This window comes from Sus scrofa, chromosome 18 (genome assembly GCF_054392235.1).
Source record: "Sus scrofa isolate SSC_HxYL_T2T_F1_AM1 chromosome 18, Sscrofa_HxYL_maternal_Yorkshire_Landrace_v2.0, whole genome shotgun sequence".
NCBI lineage: Eukaryota > Metazoa > Chordata > Mammalia > Artiodactyla > Suidae > Sus > Sus scrofa.
The window spans coordinates 64,852,748-64,874,062 of NC_139400.1; the positions used below are offsets into that span (position 1 = coordinate 64,852,748).

Here is a 21,315-nt window from a genome sequence, read left to right on the forward strand (position 1 = left end):
CCCAGTTGTGACTATCATACTTGTCTCCAGCGATTTTGAAATGCTCTGGATCGGGGCAGGGCGGGGGTGGGGTGGGGAGGCGGTGAGTGCTTCCCCCCGATCCCAGTGTTGGGAATCACTACTATAGAATCTCAGCCCCTTGAGTGACTGATCAACTTAATCAGCTTATCAACCCAAATGGTGGCTTGGGAAATCTTGAAGGAAGCTGGTATCCTGAGCACCAGGGTTCTTTGTGTGTCCTTCCCAGCAGGACCTGGGGCTTCTGACCTGGAGACCAGGCCCCAGGGAGGAGGAGGCACCCAAGCTCCGGGGGATTATTGGGTGGCTAAATGGACTCTAATCCCAGCAGAGGCCAGATGAGGGAGGGGGCCCAGCAACCTGGGCTCACCTGCCAGCATCTTCCCTGAAAAGGGTGGGATGGATATGCTTAGAAACCCACATAACCTGCACCTCAGTTCCCTAACCTCAGGATTAAGGGCCATGATGGCAGCAAGGCCTCCCCCACCCCTCACTGCAAAGGTCAGTCTTTCGTTCCTCGACAAAGACCAGGGCCACTGGGCAGGTGATTCTCTGTCCACCTACTGTCTCATATAGCAGGAGCTCGGGGCCCAGAGGCTTGATCCCTCATGGTAGCAGGTGCAAGACAATTGATTGGGCGGACATATTTTTCTCTTTTTTTCTTTCTGTCCTGCTTCCCAGAAGCTGTTCACCTTGGCTGAGCAGCTCAGCCCAGAGCCTTAATCCCTCATGGTAGCAGGTGCAAGACAAGTGATTGGGCAGACATATTTTTCTCTTTTTTTCTTTCTGTCCTGCTTCCCAGAAGCTGTTCACCTTGGCTGAGCAGCTCGGCCCAGAGCCTTAATCCCTCATGGTAGCAGGTGCAAGACAAGTGATTGGGCAGACATATTTTTCTCTTTTTTTCTTTCTGTCCTGCTTCCCAGAAGCTGTTCACCTTGGCTGAGTAGCTCAGCCCAGGCTGGGCTGCCTGGGTTCAAATTCCAGCTCCTCCAATTATTAATTGGGTGAAAGTTATTTAATCTTGCTAAGCTTCAGTTTTACTGCCCTGTTGGTATAATTGTACTAGTGCCTGCCTCATGGGAGCTGTGAGAATGGATTCAAGTGCCTGCCTCGTCAATAATTGTCATCAGTGAGTTCCCTGGTGGTGGCGCAGCAGGTTAGGGATCCACCGTTGTCATTGCGGTGGCTCGGGTCACTGCTGTGGTGCATGTTTGATCCCTGGCCCTGGAACTTCCATATACCATGGTGCAGCCAAATAAATGCTATCGTTACTTTCACATGGTATAAATAAATAAATAAATAAAAGCCACCATTACTTTTACACGGTAACTCTACTTCCATGCTGCCCTCCAGTCTGCCAGTATCTCGGGTTCGTTCACCCTTCCGTGTTCCCATCACAGACACTGCACCAACCCACCTGTGGAGAAGGATGCACCAGGCACCCTGAGTGTTTTGACCTGTGAGATAGGACCTGGGAAATAAGTGCCATGAAAAATACCTGGGGCCTATGTATGTATCTGTATTTCTATGTTTTGTGTCAAATGTCCTTAAAATAATCTATAAATGCCATGTCTTCTCAATAAAAACAGCCATGCTTTTGGGAAGTGGGGGGAGACGATGGGATGGGTGCTAGATTAGATCTGCTGAATCTGAAGTTCTCAGGGAAAATCAACATGTAAGAAATAACCAGGAAATTTCTGAAAAAGAGTATTGACAGGGACACTAGCCCACCCAGGTTTTTTAAAATATTATGGAATCATAATATGAAAGGCTACAGAAATGAAAGCGATGGTGCCAACACATGAATAAACACAAATCAATGGAAGAAGAGTCCGGAAAGAAAACCAAGTTGACAAATATGGCACCCCAAATCCATGAGGAAGAGATAAATAAAGGCAATGAACAGTGCTGGGACCTCTCCCAGCAGCAACAAAGTAAATGCCAGATGGGTCAGAGATTTAACAAATGCAAACTATACATGTACCAGAAAACAGGGGGATTTGTAAAAATTATCTTGTAATGGGGGAGGTCTAACTAAGAGGGTGATAAAAATAAATCCAGCAGTGATGAAAACAAAGTTTGATAAAAGGCAAAAAGAAAGAAGATTAAGTGACAAACAGGATAAACAATTTGCAACTCATGACACAGACAGGAAAATGACAAAGGAGACAAGCAGGTAATTCAAAAAAGAAGCGCTAGAAATGACTTGCAGGAGTTCCCTGGCGGCACAGTGGGTTAAGGATCCAGCATTGTCGCTGGTGTGGGTCGGTTTGCTGCTGTGACCGGGGTTTAATCCCTGGTCCAGGAACTTTCCACATGCCATGAGCGCGGCCAGATTAAAAAAAAAGAAAAAAAAGAAAATGACTTTTGAGCACAGATCAAAACTGATAATAGACGAGAGTAGCCACGTCTGTTAGTAGCCATAGTCAATATCCCAGCATTTTCCCTAGGAGACACCCCGGATGGTTGTCATGAAATGCTGGGTGAACCTTCAAGGCGGTTAAAGACTCCGACACGTGGCGCAGCGGTTAACGAATCCGACTAGGAACCATGAGGTTGCGGGTTCGACCCCTGCACTTGCTCAGTGGGTTAACGATCCGGAGTTGCCGTGAGCTGTGATGTAGGTTGCAGACGCGGCTCGGATCCCGCGTTGCTGTGGCTCTGGCGTAGGCCGGTGGCTACAGCTCCGATTCAACTCCTAGCCTGGGAACCTCCATATGCCGCGGGAGCGGCCCAAGAAATGGCAACAACAACAACAACAACAAAAAAGACAAAAAGACAAAAAAAAAAAAGACTCCGACACATGGATCATTATCGTTACTGTGGTCCCTTCCATCCGCATGCGCGCACTAGTCCCAGGTGCACTCGGGCCAAGTCCCGCGGCACAGAGAGCCCAGGGTGGAAGAGGCGTTGGGGAGCGACCAGCGGAGGAGGAAGGTTAAACTAGCTCACCGTAGGCCCACAGCCCCTACGATTCTCCCCAAGCCAAACCGCTAAGCCGACACTATTAAAACTAGTGCGAAAGCATCTCGCGCGAACTGAGAGAGGCGCGCAGCTTCCGGGGGAGGAGGCCACGTGACACCGCCTCTTCCGGCCGCGGACGCCTGCGCACTGGGTGCTGCCCGCCGGCTAGAGAAACATACCAACCGCTGGACGGAGGGGGACGCGGCGCCTCGTCGGGCTGTCGCTCCCGGAAGGACCCCTTGCGCCCCGGAACTTGGACTGCTCTCCGCCCAGGCTCTGTGGGGCCCTTGGTGCCTCCTGGTAGGTCCCGCTGAGGTGCGGGGGTGGGAGCGGGCGGCAGGAGGCGGCTCCTTCCTACCCGCCACCGAGGCGCGGTCGGCTGCGGTGGGAGCCTTGAGGTCTCCCCGGCTCGAAGTAAGCCGGGGTGGGGCGTTGTGGTTTCACTTCACAGACCTGGCCCGGGAGGGTGGCGGGCGGCGGAGGCGGCTTGCCCTGAGCTGTCCAGGTGTTCCCCCTCCTAGCCTAGAGCCCCGCGCCTGAAACCACAGGTGAGGCCAGAACCTGCTGGACAGCGATTCATACCCATCACTCTGTGGCAAGAACTACCCTCAGACACTGTTAATATGCGTGCATTAACTCCCCTAATCCTCCTCAAGCCGGTGAGGTGGGTGCCGTTATCTCTGTTGTATAAACGGGAAAACCGAGACACTAGGGCACGATCACAGCTGGTGGGTAGCAGCCGGGATTTAAACTCACATAGACTGGCTCCGGATTTCAGGCTCTCAGTCCATTATGGGGAGCACCTCGCAGAAAAGAGCGAAGGGTTCCGCTGGGGTGTAGTTTAAAATGTCTCATGTCACTTTTGCATAATGTGAAATCTAATGTTACCTGATTATTCAAAAACATCTCCCTTAGGATTTGCAAATATCCAAATTTGCATGTGTAGTGATTCTCTCTACTCCCTTCCTTCCACTCACTGCTGTCCTTGCATCCTTTTCCTCAGCACCTTCCTTCTCTCCATGGGGGCAGGGACAGGGGACTTGAGAAGCCCAGGTCTTGAGGGCCCATTAAGGACTTTGAAGTCCCCTGGGATCTGAGAGGTAGACAGACACTTCCCCCGCCTTCCCAGGGCTGAGAGACAAGGGGGCTGGTAGACCTGGGCAGAGTGAAAACTCCAGAGAAAGGTCTGGCATAGTTCTGGAATGCCCAGGGTGGGCTGAGCTCCGCATGGGGCCCTGGGGGTGAGGCAGGCCCAAGAGAACTAGAAAAGTGACCCCTTCGCTTCTGGACATGTGCTTGGGAAAAGGCCTGGCAGAAGTAGTTTGAAGGAAATCTAATCTGTGGAGCCACAGCAGTGCTGAGGGCCCCCCCCCCCCCCCCCGTATCAGGCTCAGCCAGCAAGTTGCTGCCTCTCCTTGCTCCGCCTTGGGAATCTGTAGGCTCCTGGACGTAACTGCCTTGGGCCCACCCCCTGCCCACACTCAAGGACTTGCTTGCCACTGTGGCTGTTGTCCTCCTTTGCTTTATCAGAAAGAAAGAAAAAAAAGATTCTTCTTCTTTTCCAAGGATGAGCCCCCCCCCCCGCCTCGTGCCCTGGGTCCTCTCTCTAGGAAGCTCCTGCCATCAGTCCTCCCTCTCGGCCCACTGCACCTTTTCTCCGTGTTGAGACCGAGCCAAGCCTGTTCCCTCCTGTCCCACAGTGTGACCCTTTGCCATCACAGGTGTCCAAACCCCCTGCTTCTTGTCGCGTAGCTCCTGCTTCCATCTGCATCATCCGCTGAAGTAGGGTTGTCTGTCCTTCCTGATGAGCCTTCCCTTGGCTTCCCCAACATGGCCTGAGTCTTTCTGGGTCCCTGTCCTCTGCCTGTCAGCCATCCGTGGAGTCTGCCTGTCCTCTGTCCTCCCCACAGCAGCCGTGCTGTCTGGACACCACGCTCCACTCTCTTCTCCCTCAGGCGGGTGCCCTCAGTTTCTCTGGAAACGTTCACAGGGATCTATATCTTTAGCTCAGACTTCTGTCCCCTGCCTCTGTCTGTACCTGTCACACCTACTCCTGAAGATTTGTTCCAGAATAACCTCAAAATCGCTGTCTCTGAAACGAACATGCTAGGTGGGAGCCCGTCTGGAGCCCTTCTCCACGGCGCAGCCCCAGCACCATCTGCCTCCTGCACAGCTCTCCAGACTGCCCGGTCCCACGGCCTGGCTGGCTGTCCCTCCTCACCATCTACTGCCCAGGCTGTGTCTGCCTCGTGTGGCTCCACTGTGGCTCCAGGGGTGCAGCCCCAGTGTCTCTGCCTTGTCATTGTCCTCAAAGGTGTGTGTCATCTGTTAAAGAGATGTCACAAACAGTTTCTTACTAATAACCAAAGTCCTGGAGTTTGTGGCTGATTTTCTTGTTAAATTTTACATTTTAGATTCCAGTACATCCAGGGCTGACTCTGCACCGTGTCCACCTCGCTGTCATCCTGATGTGCATCAGTGAAGAGGAAGGGGGGACCTTACTGTGGGAGCCAGGAATTGCCCGAGATTCCAGGCATGCCTGGGGACCTTTCAGGAGCTAAGGTTCCTGAAGCAGCAGCCTGAGGTAAGGGGCCCTTATGACAGTCTAAACTCTGTGCCATAGACAAGATTTGCCTCCAGGTCTGCCTGAGGCCTGGCTCCATGGCACTTGCCCTGCTGGCCTTGCCCTGGTGCCAGCAGCCATTTCCAAGTTGTCTTACCCTAAGCCCTGTGTGCCAGCCAGGCAGTTACTGTCCTGTGTTTGTACCTTTAGGGCACAGTGATGGCTCGTGGTAGGTATTTGATGAATTTTTGTTATATGGTCAGTTGGATCAAGTGTCCCTGTAGGATGTGGACAGGCCGGTGGCACAAGGCTAGTTGGGGAGCAGAACAGGACTAGTGCCCTGGGATGAACTAGCGGTCCTCGGACAAAGGCTTTTGGTGCGACCCAGGTTGCAGCCTAACTCCCATGTGCTTTCTGTTCCTCTGCCCCGCCAGTGAGCAGATTGGACGGGCCTGGTTTCAGTTCTTGGGAGCCATGAAGCCTTGCACCAGCGCTGGTGCTCCGCTGTGCTGCTGACCTGCATGTGGCCACCCTGGGTTTCTGTTTCTTCAGTCAGAGTCAGAGCAGAGGTGAGTCCTTTGTGGTTTGAAGCCTAGAGCCCTTCCTCAGGCCAGGACAGTGTCTTGCACTTTGTTTGGTCCAGCCCCTCCTCCTGTGGGCCTCAGACACCCGGTTTGGTGGTGGCTGACTGGGCCACCGAGGGATGGGCCTGGGTGATTACCTCTTGGTTCTGCTGAGGCCGCTCTGGCTGGAAGGGGCTCCGCAGTGTCCGCCCGCCTTCCTAAGTCTCCCTTGAGCCTCCAGCTGGGCCTGCCACCAGTGGAGGCTGTCCTGCATCCCTGGTGACCCTTCCGATGTGTAATGTCACTCAGGGTCAGAACGCTCTGGTTTAAATCTCCTCATTTAAGCCATGTCTTGCTCTGGCCTGAGGGGACACGCGCTCCTTCCCCAGCTCCTTGGGAGCTGCCTGATCCTCTTCCAGTCTCTCTTGCCTCGGGAGACGTCCTCGCTCGCTGGGCTTTTCCTTCCCTCTCATTTCCTTCTTTCCGCATGTTTCTCTTCTGGATTTCTCTTGATTTCTTCATGTCTCTTATCTTTTGAGGGCCCTGAATTTGACTTCGTCTCCAGGAAAGTGAACAAGGGGAAGGAGTTGAGGGTTGTCCCTGGGTTTGGGTCTGAGCGTCTGGGTGAAGAGGCATCCCACTTACCTAGCACGAGGCGACTGTAGGCAGAGCAGGTGAGGAGAGGCTTGAGAGGGAGTTGGCAGCTGAGAGGGGCTGGCAGTGGTCAGCAGGTAAATGAGGCCCTGACCGTGGAGGGGATGGAGAGGGTGAGATGAGGCCTAGAAACCAGGTACCCAGGGGACACCAAGAAGGGGCAGGCAGAGGATGAGGGACCAGAACAGAGACTGAAGAGGAGTCACAGGTCACAGGAAAGCTGAGAAACATGCCCAGAGCCGCCAGCAACAGTGTTGCAGACGGAGGATGGGGGCAGGTGCTGCCAGTGTGCCGAGGCATGCCCCAGGGTCTCCATGGGCCTTGACAAGGGCAGAGCAGGGCAGTAGGGGCCGGGCCAGAGAGGAGTAGGCTTCGAAGGGAGGGGAATGCTGGGGGCTTGAGTCCCTGGCATCAGGCGCTGCTCCATCTGGTGGCTCTGACAGAGGCTTAGGAAGCCTCAGACTGCATCGCTCCCCAGTACTGAGTGACATGACCTCTTTAGGGGGCCCTGCAGGTGCCAAGCCAAGGAGCACGGGGCAGATGCCAGCCACCCCCACTCCCTGCTGGCCAGGCTGACAGCGCCTGGCCCCGCGGCTCTTCCAGGGGAGACCTTTTGGTGCGTCAGTCGTGTCCCTGCCCCCGGGTGCAGGGCGTGCTCTCGTTTTCCTTGTCCTGAGTGTATGTTTTTATTCCTGTCTGTGTCTGCTGCTAGCCTGGGGGCTGTGTGCATGCAGGGGCCTCGCCTGATTCATGCTGTATCGTCACACAGGAAAATTGCCGAGGGCCTGCTAGGTTCTGGATAAACATCAAGAGAAAAGAGAAACATCAGTTAGTGTGGAGCAAAGATGGGCACAGAAACCACTCGTGTGCAGAGGGCCGGGGCTTCCGGTCCAGGGCTACCCCACTGGGTCTGGAGGAGTGAACGCCAGGCTTCGGCACGGAGCTTGGGCCCTGGAGAGTTTTGTCCTGGGATTGATTTCCCACAGTCACTGCGCCTCACGTCCTCTGCTCTCCTCTTTCCTTTCTGGCCTCCCTTTCCCCTCCGAGATCCCCATGTCGGGCAGGCAGCTGGCTGAGAGCCGTTCTTTTCATCTTGCCTTACAGCCCGGGCCCGACTTCTCATTGTCCCAAGCTCCCAAGCATGTCAGAAGTAGAAAAAGTCAGAAAGACCCCCAAGAAACAGACACCCTCAGGATCTACAGGGCGAGAGGCCCCTGTGTGTGCTGACCCCTCCGTGACCAGAGCCAGGAGCCCGGCTGCTCCCCTGCCTTCTCCCAGCTCCAAGTTCAACACCAGAGCTACCAACACCCCCTGTGGACTTGGCTGGGGTGCTGCGGGGCACCTGCCAGAGACCGAGGTCAAACTTGAGTTTGCAGACGTAGGGGAACAGACTAGCAGTGGCTTCAGGAAGGCTGGACCCTCCATCTCCCAAAAGCGGAGGGGGAGGGACCTGTCCCTGCAGAGGAAGAGGCCCCGCCCCCTCCCTGGCAGCTCCTTGTGCCCCGCGCCTGACCAGGCTTTCCTGGGGGAGGAAGGGTCCCTGGGCCTGCATGTCCATGGTGAGAAGAGAGGAGCCTGCTCCCTGGAGAGGCCTGGTCTTGGCCCAGCTGCTGCCTGCGCACATTGCCACGCCCGCCGTGGGCAGAAAAAGGCAAAGAGACACTCTGGACGCCGTGGCCTTCAATCTGTGCCTGGGCAGGAGCCTCCTGTGCAGCCCGAGAAGAAGGGGTCCAAGCAGAAGGCCCGTGGACGGCGAGAGGTGGGGGAGCCGGCGGGAAGGAAGTCAAGGCACCCCGTGCTCAGCTCTGGCCAGGCCTCCTCTAAGCAGGTGCCGGGCGGGGCAGCCAGGCCGGGCGAGGCAGCCAGGCCAGACGGACCAGAGATGGGCCAGCTTGGTGAGAATGAGGTGGCCAGGCCGGCCGACATCCTCATAGCCCATCTGGCCAGAGAGGTGCATCACCTCAAGAAGTGGAAGAAGAGGCACTTGCTTCCTGGCGGGGGTGAGGAGTTGCCCCAGCCAAGCCTCCAGAAGCCACTGTGTATGAGAGCCATGCAGGCAGAGGCTGAGGGCTGGGCTCCCAGGCCATCCCCTGGCACCCTGGACGCCCTGGATCAGAGGCCCACGCCCGACACGAGGCACTTGTCTACCACCAACTGCAGGAACGTCTGCCCTGTCCCCTGCACCCTGTGTCACTCGAGCATCAAACAGGGCAAAGTCAAGGGGCAGCCCCAACCCTCAGGTCTGGTCTGTCACTTGGCAAAGAAGCACGGGCTGGAGGTGGGGAGGGAGACCACGGAGGCTGGCCCTGGGGAGGAGCAGGGAGGGTTGCCCACGAAGAAGCTGAAAGGCCTGCCCGCGGGGGCCGCCAGCCTTGCCCCCGGGGGGCTCCTCTCGCCACAGTGCCACCCGAATGCCTCACCCCTGGAAGATGGTGACAGGTGGGTGGCCCTGGGCGGGCCTGAGCCGCTGGTACAGGCTTGGCCTCCCCTGCCTGCTCCCACCAGAGGGAACCCTGTGTCCCCCCCCACAGCGGGCGGGGAGGACCGAGATGGCATATATGCCCCCAACCAACCCCGCGCACAGGCCTGGAACCGCAGCATTGCCGAGTTACTCTGCAGCCTGGCCCTGCCGCTCTCCTTTGTTTCGTCCCCACCTTTTAGAAGGTTCGTGGCCCGGATGGACCCTTGCTACCGCCTGCCGTCTCCAGCCTTCTTCTCCGACGAGGCCTTGCCTCTGCTCCATGAGGCGATGGGCGAGCAGGTGTGGCAGGAGATGCAGTGGGCCGAGGGCCGCCGGGTCCACCTCACTGTTTCCATGGCAGCCCGGGACACGGTGGTGGACTATGTGGCTGTCACTGCCCACTGGGGGGCGACGCAGCCAGGGAGCCCGAGGAAGCAGGCCGTGCTCTGGGTCCAAGGCCTGCCGCTGGACAGCACTGCAGAGGACAGGCAGCGGGAGCTGCGGGAGCAGCTCAGCCTGTGGCTTGGCCGTGGCTCCCTGCAACCAGGCTTCCTGGTGTCGGGGGGCTGCCCCAGTCTGGAGCAGGCGGTCCGGATGGAGGGCTACGCCCACATCCCTTGCTTTGCCCACTGCCTCAACTCCCTGGTGAGAAACTTCCTGTGTCACCATCATAGCATCCAGATCATCCTGGGCACTGCCAGGGCCATCTGCGGCCACTTCCAAGGCTCCGCAGAGGCCCGGCGGCTCCTCTCCCAGCTGCAGCAGCAGTGCGGTGTCCCGGCCCGCCAGCCCTTCGGGGAGCTCTCGGACCACTGGGTGTCTGCCTACCGCTTGATGGAGTGGCTGGTGGAGCAGCAGCGGCCGCTGCGGGAGTATGAGGAGAAGCACCAGCCGGGGAAGGCGGGAACAGCCCTGTCGGCCACCTTCTGGAGCCTGGCAGACAGCCTAGTCAAGCTCCTGCAGCCCTTCCAGATGGTGGTCCGCGAGGCGAGTGCTGCGCAGGCCACTCTGAGCCTGGTGCTGCCCCAGCTGCGCTACCTGCACATCTTCCTGGAGCAGCTTCGCGGGCACTTCGAGGGGCAGAGCGCCGGGGAGGTGGGCGCGGCTGTGCGGCTGGCTGAGGGCCTGGCCCTGCAGCTCGCCACAGACCTCCAGCTCACCGAGCTCTTCCACCGCGAGGAGCTGGTGCTGGCCACGCTCCTGGACCCCCGCTTCAAGGGGAGGATTGAGGCCATCCTGCCCGCGGGGGCTGACATTGACCACTGGAAGCAGGTTCTCGTGTGCAAGGTCAAGGAGATCATGGTGTCCGAGGACGCCACGCCGCCCTCCCCTTCCCTGCAGGGCCCCAGGGCTGGGCGCGCGGGCGCCACCTTGAGTGGCAGAAGGAGCAGGAGCCCTGGGACTGGCGGCAAGGGCCAGGAGGAGCCGGTGCGGAGGAGCAGTCCCTCTGGGTCCTTGCTGCTGGCCCAGAGGGAGAGGAGCTTGCTGGAGCAGCTGGAGAGTGCCGGGCTGCTGGCCTCTGAGAGCAGTGGTGCCTCCCTGTCCACAGAGAACCACCTGGCCAGCATCATCGTTAAGAAGTACCTGCGTGAGAACGAGACGGTGGGCGCCCAGGAGGACCCCCTGGCTTACTGGGCAAAGAGGCGGGCAGTCTGGCCAGCCCTGGCGAGACTGGCCACCATCTATCTGTCCTGCCCCGCCACGGGCGCCTTCTCTGCTAGCGTCTTTGCCTCCCTGGACAGCCCCGCCATCGTGGAGCACGGCGCCTCGCTCCCAGTGGAGACGGTCGAGCACCTTCTCTTCTTGAAGACCAACCTGGAGCACTTCCCCAGCTACACCCCACCACCCCTGGTCTTCCCCAGTGGAGACCTGGCTGAGGGGGAGCCGACCAGCGGGTGACGCCCAAGGGGCTGCCCGTGGGAGCCCGCAGCAGCTGGAAGGAGAGGGCAGAGGGTTGGCCAGAACCTTAAACCTGTTTGAAAAGAATGTTTCTTGGTTTCGGACAGGTGGCTGTTTTGTTTCCAGGGAGCTGTCACTTTGCATCTGCTCACCCCTTGATTTGTGGCCAGCGGTGTGTGTGTGGAAATGTTGGCTTTGTCAGTAGGTGGCTCTGAGTTGTGCCACTCAGTTTCCGGACCACAGTGCTCCTTTACAGCGCTGGTGGGCGGTGGGAGCCCCCAGTGGCCAAGTAGTAAGGATTCTGCTATGGGAGGGTTTGGTCCCTGGCCTGGGGGCTTCGGCGTGCTGCGGGCATTGCCAAAAAAATACGTGTCTTGGGGGATGTAAGGGGCCCTGCACACCTCACTTGCAGCATAACTGTGTGCGTCAGGGTGCAGGCCCTGCCCTCAGGGTCTGCTTCCTCAGAGAGCGACCAGGGGCCCCGGGGGCGGGGGGGCGGGGGTGCCACAGGGAACATCTTCAGCCACCTAGAGCCTGGCTGAGCCGAGGATGCTCCTCCTGGGAAAAGGAGGAGACCCCGAGGCAGGTAGCTGTTGTAAGATGGAGGTGCTGTGCGGACAGTGGCTTCAGGACCATTCCTCCCCGGGGACCCCAGAGTGCCCGAGGGTCCTCACGGCTGGGCTGCTGCTCCTCGGCCTGGGGTTGAGGTGGAGGGGCCTTCCCCTCCTCACACTGTCCTTCCCACCTGCAGGGTTCTCTAGACCCCTGGAGACCTGGGGCTTGCAGACGGCCTCAGGAAGCAGGCAGGGAGGGTACCCTGGTGGGCGGCTGCCCTGAGTTCCCTAGGGCCGTGTGCAGGGCCGGAGGGTCCTGGGCTGGGAGAAGGAGGGGCGAGCCCTCCTGAGGTGCTGGGTCACTGGGTCACGGGCTCGGGGAGGGAAGGTGGGCAGAGGCAGGGAGCAGCGCCGCCCAGCTTGCACCCTGGCCCTGGGGGTGAGCCTGGAGGCCTGTCCCCTCGCTTTGCCTGGGCCACTGTGACTAACTCATGGTAGGACATTGGGAAGTTACTGAGACTGTAAGGGAGCAGGAAAAAATTCTCCGTCTTCTTTTACTCAGGGTGAGTTTGCACCCCTGCCCTACCTGGCAGCCTGTGTTTTCAGTTTAGCAGTGTAACAGTGGCGTGAATAAAACTGTACAGATTGCCTTCCGTGGTTGGAGCAGCATGATTTGAAGTGAGGTCTGTAGCCTCCAGACGGCTCTGGGGGCACCTTCTCCCCGAGCCGTGGGAGGGGTGTGCGCACGGCTCTGGGGAGGGGCTGGACTGGGGCCACTCCTTGAGGTCCCCACTGTGTCAAGTGCATCGGGGCCCTGCCCTCTCTCCGCCTCCCTTCCTTAGGTTGTGAGTGCGGCTCCAATTTTAGGGAAAACCACCTGAGAGCATCTCTGAACCGGGGTGGCCTGTCCGCCCTCCTACCTGGGGAGCAGTAAGTAGGTCAGGTGGGGGCAGGGATGAGACGTGCCCTAGGGTGGTCCTGGGGCTCTGTATTCCTTGGCACCGCCATCCTTCGAGCTGTTCTCTCAGGAGAGGCACCGTGCCCTTACTGTTTGGCATCACTGGACTGGGGTGGGGTAGCATGTGAGGGCGGTGGGGCTGCGAAAGCAGGACACTAAGACACTGGACGGTCCCAAACTTGGGTGCTTGGGCTCTGGAGCAGTGGCTCTCAATCCAGGCACTTTGTTTTGGTTGTCACAGCTTGTGGGGTGGGGGGGTTGCTACCATCCTCTCCTGGTGGAGGAAGCAGATGCACAGAGCGGCCCTCATGGCAGAGACGCAGCCCAGCCCCAGGAGACTGTCTGCCTGAGGCTGCTCCCCTGGCCTTGGTGCCACCTGCTCTGGCTGACTCAGGGCCTGTCTGAGCATTTTCTGGCCCGTTTCCTACTTAGGTAAACTGAGACGCGGAAAGGCTGGCTCTGAGCAAGGGAGGAAGATGGGCCACCCTCCTGAGATTGGAATGCCGCTTGTTATCTCAGTCCCATGCTCACCCGTGTAGCCAAGTCCTTTTCAAGACATTTAGGCCAACAGCCTCTGTTTGCTCATTTCTGTAACAGACCTGGATGGCTCCAGGGTTTAGAGTGACCTTGACGTGGTAGAATGTGGATAAGCCATTTTCGTCACACGGGGCCTGCTGTCTGCTGCCGGCCTCCACACGAGCTGGGTTTGCACAGGTGTGTGGGCACCTCCCAAGTCGAGGTGAGGAGATTGGAGGTGAGCTGTGGCCGGGAGCAGAGCAGAGGTCACCTGTCCACGTGCACCCATGTGTTTGAGGCAGGAGCTCTGCCTCCGGCCGTGTGGCCAGGTTCCCAGCAGTTGTTCTGGTCTGCCCTCCCCCGTCTCCGTCACTTCTTGCCCTCAGCAGGGTCATTGTTTCTTGCTGGTGCTTTTATGGCCAGTTTCTCGTGCCCAGTGCCCATATGCCCCCCGCCCTGTGGGCCAGAGAGGTCAGCTAGATGCAGAGGTGACCGCATCCCTTCCTCTGCTGCTTACAGACCCCAGCAGCTGGTTTTGCAGGGAGTAGGGCAGGCTTCCTAGCACGTTCCACGCCTCTTGGAAGGAAACTGGTAGAAATGAAGGAGCTGGACTGCTGCTGACCAGGGGGGCCGGGTAATGACCTGGGACCCTCTTCTCAGATGGTAGCTGAGGGTCAGATGTGTTAGCAGCCTCCCCAACTCCCTAGTGGGGGGTGAGGGTTGGTTGGGGGGGGGAGTTCTGGGTCTGGTTTCCTTGGAGGGGGAATGAGAAGTGTTGCTACGGAAACAGGCCGATTGCTGGGGCCCCAGGTTTTGTAAACAGCGGGAGTGAATGGCCCCTTGATTCTCTGCAGGCGTCACTCCGCCTGGCTTGCGCCTGGCCAGAGTCTGTGGGTTTGGGGAGCTGCCACTTGGAGCAGAGATCCCTGCTTGTTTTCCTCTCTGCCTAAACGCTGACCCCTCAGTGCTCGGCATCGCCACACCCCCTACCTGCCCCCCGGCCTCCTCTCTTGTGCTCCTGTCTTGCACTAGCACCCGGGTTTCTGCCGTCCCACAGCTACTAGTGACTTGAAAGTCCCCTCCCTCCCCTGCCTTTCTGGAGCCACGATAAGTGCCACCCTGCTCCTCCCCCAGGATGCCTCCCTTGACCACTCGGCCTACCTTCCCCAGCCTCCCTTTGCCTGCTTGGGAAATGACGTCATGTTTGTGATTGGAGCCACGGATGCGGTTCTGTGGATGCCAAAGCCACGGATGCGGTTCTGTGGATGCCAAAGTGAAGAGGGTTTGGGTGGCCAGGGCTTGGGGTCGGGCCTGGCAGTGCTGCCACTTACTCCCTGGGCCTCCACTCTCCCCTCCCTCAACCTCAGTTTCCTCATCTGGGACTGAAGGCTGAGCTACCACCAGAGGTTACGGGTTGGCCCATGGAACCCAGAAACCATTTTGAATTCATTGCTGGTATTAAAAGAGACTGAGTCAGGGACGTATCTGATGCATAAAGCAAGGCCAGGTGCTCTCATTTACACCAGCAAATGCATGGCTCTCCCAGGGAGGAACAGAAGGACTGGCAGTGATGGCCACCTGTTGTCTACTCAGAGATAACTTTAAGGGGTTAAAAGAAACACCTCAGGAGTTCCTGTCATGGCGCAGCGGAAATGAATCCGACTAGGAACCATGAGGCTGCGGGTTCGATCCCCGGCCTTGCTCAGCGGGTTAAGGATCCAGCGTTGTCCTGAACTGTGGTGTAGGCCACAGAGATGTGGCTCAGATCCTGCGTTGCTGTGGCTGTGGTGTATGCCAGCAGCTGCAGCCCCCATTAGACCCCTAGCCTGGGAACTTCCATGTGCCATGGATAAGGCCCTAGAAAGACAAAAGACAAAAAAAAAAAAAAAAAAAAAGAAAAGAAAAGAAAACACTTCAGAATGACAATGGATAATCACCAGCAGCTACTGAGAAAGGAAAGTAAAGAGGTGTCCCTGGTGCAGAGAAGGAAAATGGGGAACTGGCGACACAGGGCCTGAGTGCCATCCCGTGTGACCCCAAGTCGGGCCCCCTCGGCCCACCCCCTCAGCGGGCTCTTGGACTTGAGTCCTCAGGTCCTGCCGGGCATCTAGGTTTCTGGCCATGGCGGTAGAGGCTGGGGGCTCCCAGAGGTGTTCGGAGGCCTGCTTACTGTGTGATTGTCTCTCCTTAGGGACCCACCAGCCTTCGAGGGGGGTGTTGGAAACAGGCGTTGGGCACGGGCCCAGGCAGAGTTGAGGGCCAACCCCTTGAGGCGAGCAGCCCGCTGACCGCCACCAGCACCCACAACCCTGTGACGGAACTGCCAGCCACCTGGCCCCCACGTCTCATGGAGCCTCGGGGCGAGAAGCCTGGAGAGGCCGACGGGGTGCGCGTCACGCCCCAACTGCTCAAGTCACGCTCGGGCGAGTTCGCCCTGGAGTCCATCCTGCTGCTGAAGCTGCGGGGCCTGGGGCTGGTGGACCTGGGCTGCCTGGGCGAGTGCCTGGGCCTCGAGTGGCTGGACCTGTCGGGCAACGCACTCACCCAGCTGGGCCCACTGGCCTCCCTGCGCCAGCTGACCGTGCTCAACGTCGCCAACAACCGGCTAACGGCTCTGGAGCCCCTGGCTGCCTGCGAGAACCTGCAGCGCCTCAACGCCGCGGGCAACCTGCTGGCTGGCCCCGGGCAGCTGCAGTGTCTGGCCGGCCTGCGGGGCCTCGAGTGCCTGCGGCTGCGGGACCCCTTGGCCCGGCTCAGCAACCCAATCTGCGCCAGCCCCTCCTACTGGGCCTCTGTCCGGGAGCTGCTGCCGGGCCTCAAGGTCATCGACGGCGAGCGTGTGAGCGGCCGAGGCAGTGACTTCTACCAGCTGTGCCGGGACCTGGACAGCTCCTTGCGTCCCAGCTCCAGCCCTGGGTCCCGAGCCCTGGAGGCCCAGCCCTGGGTGGAGCCAGGCTACTGGGAGTCCTGGCCACCACGCAGCAGCTCCATCCTGGAGGAGGCCTGCCGGCAGTTCCAGGACACACTGCAGGAATGCCAAGACCTGGACCGCCAGGCTAGCGACAGCCTAGCTCGGGCCGAGCAGGCGCTCAGCCCCGCAGGCACCACTGCGTCCTTTGTCTTTTGACTGCGCCCCCTGCCGTGGCCCGGGGCAGCCTGGCATGTGGCTGTGGGGTTGGCACATTGTGACCCCCCCCTCCCGCCCATGGGTCCCTTCCTGCCTCTGTGCTTGTTGTTATGGTTTCATCACGCTGGCCTCTGGCAAAGCAGGGGACTGTGCTCTTACGTCCCCGTCCCTAAGAGCAGCCCCCTCCGCTACTCCACCGCAAGGAAAAGTGCCCACCTCCGTCCACAGGCATCAGGGACACACCTCCTGGGAGGCCTGGAGCAGGTATCAGGGCCTCAGGCCCTCCTCAAGCAGCTGGCGCCATCCGAGGCTGTCCTGCCACCTACTCAGAGTGCCCGGGAAGAGGCCCCTTGCCTCCTGTGTCCACAGCTGCTGCCATTCCTGCCCCTGTGAGTCTGAGACCTGGTGGAAGGAAGTTGCTTCTTCCTAAGACGGGGATGGCCAGCCTTCCGGCAGAGCTCAGCGAGAAGGCCATGGTTTCCTGCCTTCCAGAGTTGCCCGTCCAAGTGATTGCTCTGCCCCACAGCCCGGCGGGGCCTTCACCATCCATCCCCCCTGCGCCGCTGATCCCTAGTAAACTCCTGATGTTAATTGCCTCGCTGCCTGTCATTTCACGTGGCCCTGCTTGGTCTTCCCAGGCGTGAGTCCCTGAAAGGAGGCCCCGGGTCCTTGCTCCTGCTGGCCTTTCCTGGGGAAGGAGGAGGGGCACGCGGCTTTGCGGGGGTGCTCCAAGGGAAGTATCCTGCCCCCCCCTGGGGCTTTGCTTTCTCCCAATGAGGCTGGAGCCTCCAGGCCTCTCCTCACACACAGGTCTCCTCCAGCTGAGCTGGGGAGGGAGGGACTGTGGGGGTGGGAGGAGAGAAGGCTTTCTCAGCAGAGCAGTTTTATTAGCTCAGTGATAATGGGGGTGGCCCTCCCTGGGCGCAGAGAGGGGAGGGCCAGGCGGCCTTCACTGGTGTCCTCCCGCAGCTTCCAGGAAGCCGGGTGAAGTTCTAGAGAGGGAAGAGAAACTAAGATTGAGTGTGAGGGGGCTGTTTGGGCCCCATCCCAGCCTTCCTTCCATCCCAGGCTCTCTCCTCCCTGCCTCCCGCAGCCTGGCTCCAACTCCTCTCCATCCCGGCCCCACACCCCACTCCGGCCTGCCATCCCTGCTCTGATCTCCCTGGCCACCTACCAGCAGGGCCTCAGCTGGGGGGCAAGGCTTTGAAGAAGGCAAATTGTCCTGGGAAGTAGTAGCTGTGGGGGTCCTCGCCGGCCCGCTCCACCCGGCTGCACTGAGCTTCCTGGCGCTCCTCGGGCTCCTGTGGGCACCAGCGCCCGCTCAGGCCGGCCCAGGGGGAGGCCTGGCAGCGTCCACTGCTCATCCGCATTCTCTAGGGAACGTCTGGGCCCTGCCCAGAGCTCCTCCTCGCCCCTCCCACCCTCATCCTCTTCTCTCCTGCTGCCTTTCACACCTCCACACCCCTGCACCCGGACCTCCCCTGCAGCCCCCCCCCCAAGCCTCCCCCTCGCGCCTCTGCCAACTCTTACCCGTTGGACCTGAGTCTCTATGGGGCAGTGAACCATCCGGCCCAGGACTTTATCCTCAGAGTTCAGCTTGATGCAGGCTAGGCACTTCCGCTTTCTCTGGGGAGGGGGGCATGGGGCCAGGGAGGAAGGTGATGAAGGGAGGCCTATGGCCCCATGAGGGTGGAAGCTGGGGGCAGCCTACAGTGGGGTCACAGTCCATTGGCAGTTCTGCTGGTTCCAGGCACCAACCACCCTCCCACTGGGAAACTGCCGAAGTCAAACCATCTTGCGGTTTTCTAACTATCGAGATTGGGAGAGTGCACGAGTGTGTGGGGGTGTGTGTGTGTGTGTGTGTGTGTGTGTCCCAGGTGGGTTCTCCACACTGGACTTCCACCCGAGCCACTCTGCTGTCATCTGTTTGCATTTTCTTGTAAGATTTGATTTGAACACAAGGGTCCTGGTATAAAGGTCTGGAAACCACTAGTGTAACCCAGACCCCCCTTAACAGATAGAGGGGACTGAGGCCTCCAAAGAACCTGCAGAGCCCCAGGGCGGGTGCGGCAGAGCTGGGACAAGGACCCAGATGGCTGTGCTCCCAGCCCAGGGGTCGGCCTGTGGCAGTGATTTTGCTCCCAACGTGGCTGATGAATCAAGCCCTGGTATGAAGCAGCCCAGGCTGGACCATCTCTACTTGAAAACTCACAGGAAGGGAGGAATTCACCAGGGCTTCTTCCACCCGTGACCTGAAGCCTGAGAGAGGAACTTGGATGGAGGGAGGATCAGTCTGAAGAACGTGCGTCCTCAGAGAGAAGCCCAACCGTCCTCCTCTGGTCTGTCCAGGCCCGCAGCCCACCCGAAACCATCACGACCCTGGGCTCAGACCCAGGCCACCCCCTCTGAGGTCTTCAACCTCATTCTCGATGCATCTCCTACCCACCCCCAATTGCATACTCTCACGGAGCGCACACCCTGTCACACACGCTGGCCCTCACTCACCCCGTTGGGCTTGACCTTGCACTCAGCTTTCTTCCAGTCCCTCTTCCGGCAGCTGGTCTGCTGGAGCTTAAATTCCAGCCTCACAAAGGTCCCGGCCGGGAAGGGCTGCCGACAGACAGGAAGGCCAGCAGCCAGCTGAGCCAGCAGAGCACTTCCTGGATGTGACCTGTCCCACCTTGAAACAGCACATCCCAGGGGGTGGCTGAGGCCGTGGCCTTTCTCCGGAGAGCTGGGTGCTCACAGGGCCCAAGCACTTTTGCATTTGCTCCTGGGGAACATGCTGGACTCCCGTGCAGTGGTCCCGTCCCCCTCCCCTCCCTGGGGTGCCGCTCACCGTGTCCATGGCACTGTTCACACCAGTCTCCCGGAAGGCCCACTGCACGGGTGGGTGCTTGTGGAACTCCTCCAGGGCCACCTGCAGGCCACGGAGCTGGGCCGCTGTGAGCTCAGCCCTGCCCAAGCCCATGGTGCCCAGCCACAGGGCCAGCGGGAGCAGCAGCTGCCACATGGCTTCACCTTGATCACCCTGATCCTGCAAAGGGTTAGGGTTAGGGTTCAGCCAGCTTGGGGGGTCGGGGTGGGGCAGCTCCCTGGCCCTGCGGCTCAGGGGCCACGTCTGGCAGAGGCGGAGGGCAGGGAGTGTCCCTCTCCCATTCCCCTGGGATTCCCCTGCTCCTCCCACCCTCCCCCACTCTCCAGGTCCAGCTCAGCCCGGGTCTGGCGCAGTCCTGGGTCGGGGCTGAGTTGGCCTTCGGCCTCAGGCAAGAGCTTGAGAAGCTGCGCTGCTGCCCACTCCAGCTTGCCCCGCTTTGGGGGCCCATTTTCTCTCCCATCCTCTCTGATGCCCCTCTCCTGCTGGCTGTCCCCAAACTACTGGCTCCAAGGGGCCCGGGGCCCTGACCCTCACCCTCTCGCACCCCAACTGGGGGTGGAGGGGGGGCAGGGGCAAGCACCAAAGAGAGGCCAGGGAGGCTGAATATTTTTGGGAGGAGGCTGAATATTTTTGGGAGGACGTAAACACGTGGGAGGGGTCTAGAGCGGGTGGGAACAGGAGGACACTTAACCCTTCCTGGGCTAAAAGTGCCCCTTGCCATCAGCCCTACCTGCCCCCACCCCCGGAAATGGGGGGCTCGCCTTGGTCCCACCCTTGGCTTTCTTCTTCTTCTTCGGGCAGACCCTCCCTCCCCAGTCCTTTTTTTCTGGGGCCTTCCCCCCATCCCGCTCCCAGCCCCCCCAACCTGTGACTGGGGTCGCCTCAGGACTGGACGGTCCCGACGACGCTGCGGGGGAGAGTGGTCTTAGGACCAGAAAGCCAAAGGGGTGGAAACTGAGGCCCCCGCAGTGAAAAGCTCCCCGGGGCGTTGCCTGAAAGACAGGGCTCCAGACAAGTTGACAGATATCGCCCTTTGGAGCAGCGCCCTTTGCCCGCCCGTCCTGCCGTCCAGCCACTGCCGCTCCCCGCTCACCTCCGTTCCCGGGCCTCGGGGTCGCTCCTACACTGCCGCTTCCCGACCTCCCCAGGCCGACTCTTGGCCGGGCTGTCAGCCTCTTCCCGGTACCCCCTGCTCCCTCCCACGGCTCGGCCCCCATCTCCTCCCCCTCCCACCTCCTGGGCCCCCTCCAGCTCCCAGCGCAGCGGAGGCTCCTCCCCCCCACCCCACCCCCGCCCCGCGCTGGGCCGGCCCTCCTGGGACTGCGCTCCCCAGGCCAGGCCCTCGGCCCAGCCTCTCCTTGGAGGGCTGCGGACTGCCCTGCCCCCAGGCCCTTCCTGGGCGGCCAGTCCCCAGCGTCCCCCAGACCCGCGTTTCGGGAGAGTCTTCCAGAAACACAGACTACCTCAAATCATATGGGACCTCCTCGAGGTCCTTTGATCTGCCTGGCTGCCTCCCTTGGCCTAAAGCCGCGCTGGGAAGGGAGCGGTCTCCTTTAGAGAGGAGGCTGACAACCTCTAACACAGCCAACACGTCCTGATCCTGCATGTCCCATCTGTGACGGTGACAGATTCCGGGGTCTCGTGTGGGCGAAGGCGTGGTGGGATTCCTCAGGCTGCTGGGAGTCAGGGAAAGTGGGGGTTTGACTCCTGCTGCTGGCTTGTGCAAATAGGAGCAAGCTCTGGGATTTCATAGAGTGTCAGTCACCGGGACCGGGTGACCAGGGCTGCTCATCTCCCCCAGAAAGGACCTCATTTAAGGCCCAGAGCCCTTCCCTGCCAGGCGGGGGTAGACGCCCTACCCTAGGCGCTGGTTTGAGAATTAAATGAGGAGATACACGGAAAGTGGCAGATGACCCCGTGTTTGGCACAAGGTTTTCTCCCATTCCCCATGCGCCCCTGCCAGGACTCTCCTCGTGGAGCCAAGAGTTGCCTTTGCAGTGTGCCCTGGGGGTGCCATAAAGATGCTTGGCTTCAATTAGCCCTTTCTGGTGGCTAAAATTCCACCAGTGACACTTTGAACCTACTGTGAGTTGTCCACGATCTTTAAGCAGAGACGGGAGCTGGGATCTCTGTTCTCCAGGAGCTTCCGGTGAGTCTAGA

General features: G+C 59.7%; 3 protein-coding genes across 12 annotated transcripts in view; 2 read left to right on the forward strand and 1 right to left on the reverse strand.

Annotated features, from left to right (window-relative positions):
- Nucleotides 1-21,315, forward strand: part of ZNF775 (zinc finger protein 775) — a 113,077-nt gene that overhangs the window by 45,494 nt on the left and 46,268 nt on the right. The window lies entirely within an intron of this gene.
- On the forward strand, nucleotides 3,129-16,872 carry LRRC61 (leucine rich repeat containing 61). Of its 6 annotated transcripts, none has more exons than XM_085004971.1 (5): nucleotides 3,129-3,282; nucleotides 5,093-5,296; nucleotides 5,397-5,566; nucleotides 5,980-6,114; nucleotides 15,342-16,872. In XM_085004971.1, exons 4-5 carry the CDS (start codon nucleotides 6,067-6,069, stop codon nucleotides 16,275-16,277), a joined length of 984 nt encoding a protein of 327 aa, XP_084861097.1. In that variant the 5' UTR covers nucleotides 3,129-3,282; nucleotides 5,093-5,296; nucleotides 5,397-5,566; nucleotides 5,980-6,066; the 3' UTR covers nucleotides 16,278-16,872. The 6 variants fall into 6 exon arrangements, with proteins under 6 accessions (XP_084861097.1, XP_084861095.1, XP_020934771.1 ...); XM_085004969.1 differs by lacking the exon at nucleotides 15,342-16,872 and adding an exon at nucleotides 7,867-12,326; XM_085004972.1 differs by having other exon boundaries at nucleotides 3,238-3,396.
- RARRES2 (retinoic acid receptor responder 2) lies at nucleotides 17,144-20,339 on the reverse strand. 5 transcript variants are annotated; one of them, XM_021078436.2, is made up of 6 exons: nucleotides 20,249-20,339; nucleotides 19,117-19,314; nucleotides 18,783-18,887; nucleotides 17,808-17,903; nucleotides 17,452-17,578; nucleotides 17,144-17,269 (listed from the first exon to the last, which is right to left on the reverse strand). In XM_021078436.2, exons 2-5 carry the CDS (start codon nucleotides 19,288-19,290, stop codon nucleotides 17,462-17,464), a joined length of 492 nt encoding a protein of 163 aa, XP_020934095.1. In that variant the 5' UTR covers nucleotides 19,291-19,314; nucleotides 20,249-20,339; the 3' UTR covers nucleotides 17,144-17,269; nucleotides 17,452-17,461. The 5 variants fall into 5 exon arrangements, with proteins under 5 accessions (XP_020934095.1, XP_020934096.1, XP_020934097.1 ...); XM_021078437.2 differs by having other exon boundaries at nucleotides 17,144-17,287; XM_021078438.2 differs by having other exon boundaries at nucleotides 20,021-20,339.

Bases quoted from the DNA above. Each gene is read 5' to 3' on its own strand.
- RARRES2 (XM_021078436.2), bottom strand. From the start codon at position 19,290: ATGTGGCAGCTGCTGCTCCCGCTGGCCCTGTGGCTGGGCACCATGGGC. The intron at 18,888-19,116 runs GTGAGCGGCACC...GTCTGTCGGCAG, and splicing joins TGAACAGTGCCATGGACACG to CCCTTCCCGGCCGGGACCTT. The intron at 17,904-18,782 runs GTGAGTGAGGGC...CCCCCTCCCCAG, and splicing joins GCAAGGTCAAGCCCAACGGG to AGAAAGCGGAAGTGCCTAGC.
- LRRC61 (XM_085004969.1), top strand. From the start codon at position 7,904: ATGTCAGAAGTAGAAAAAGTCAGAAAGACCCCCAAGAAACAGACACCC.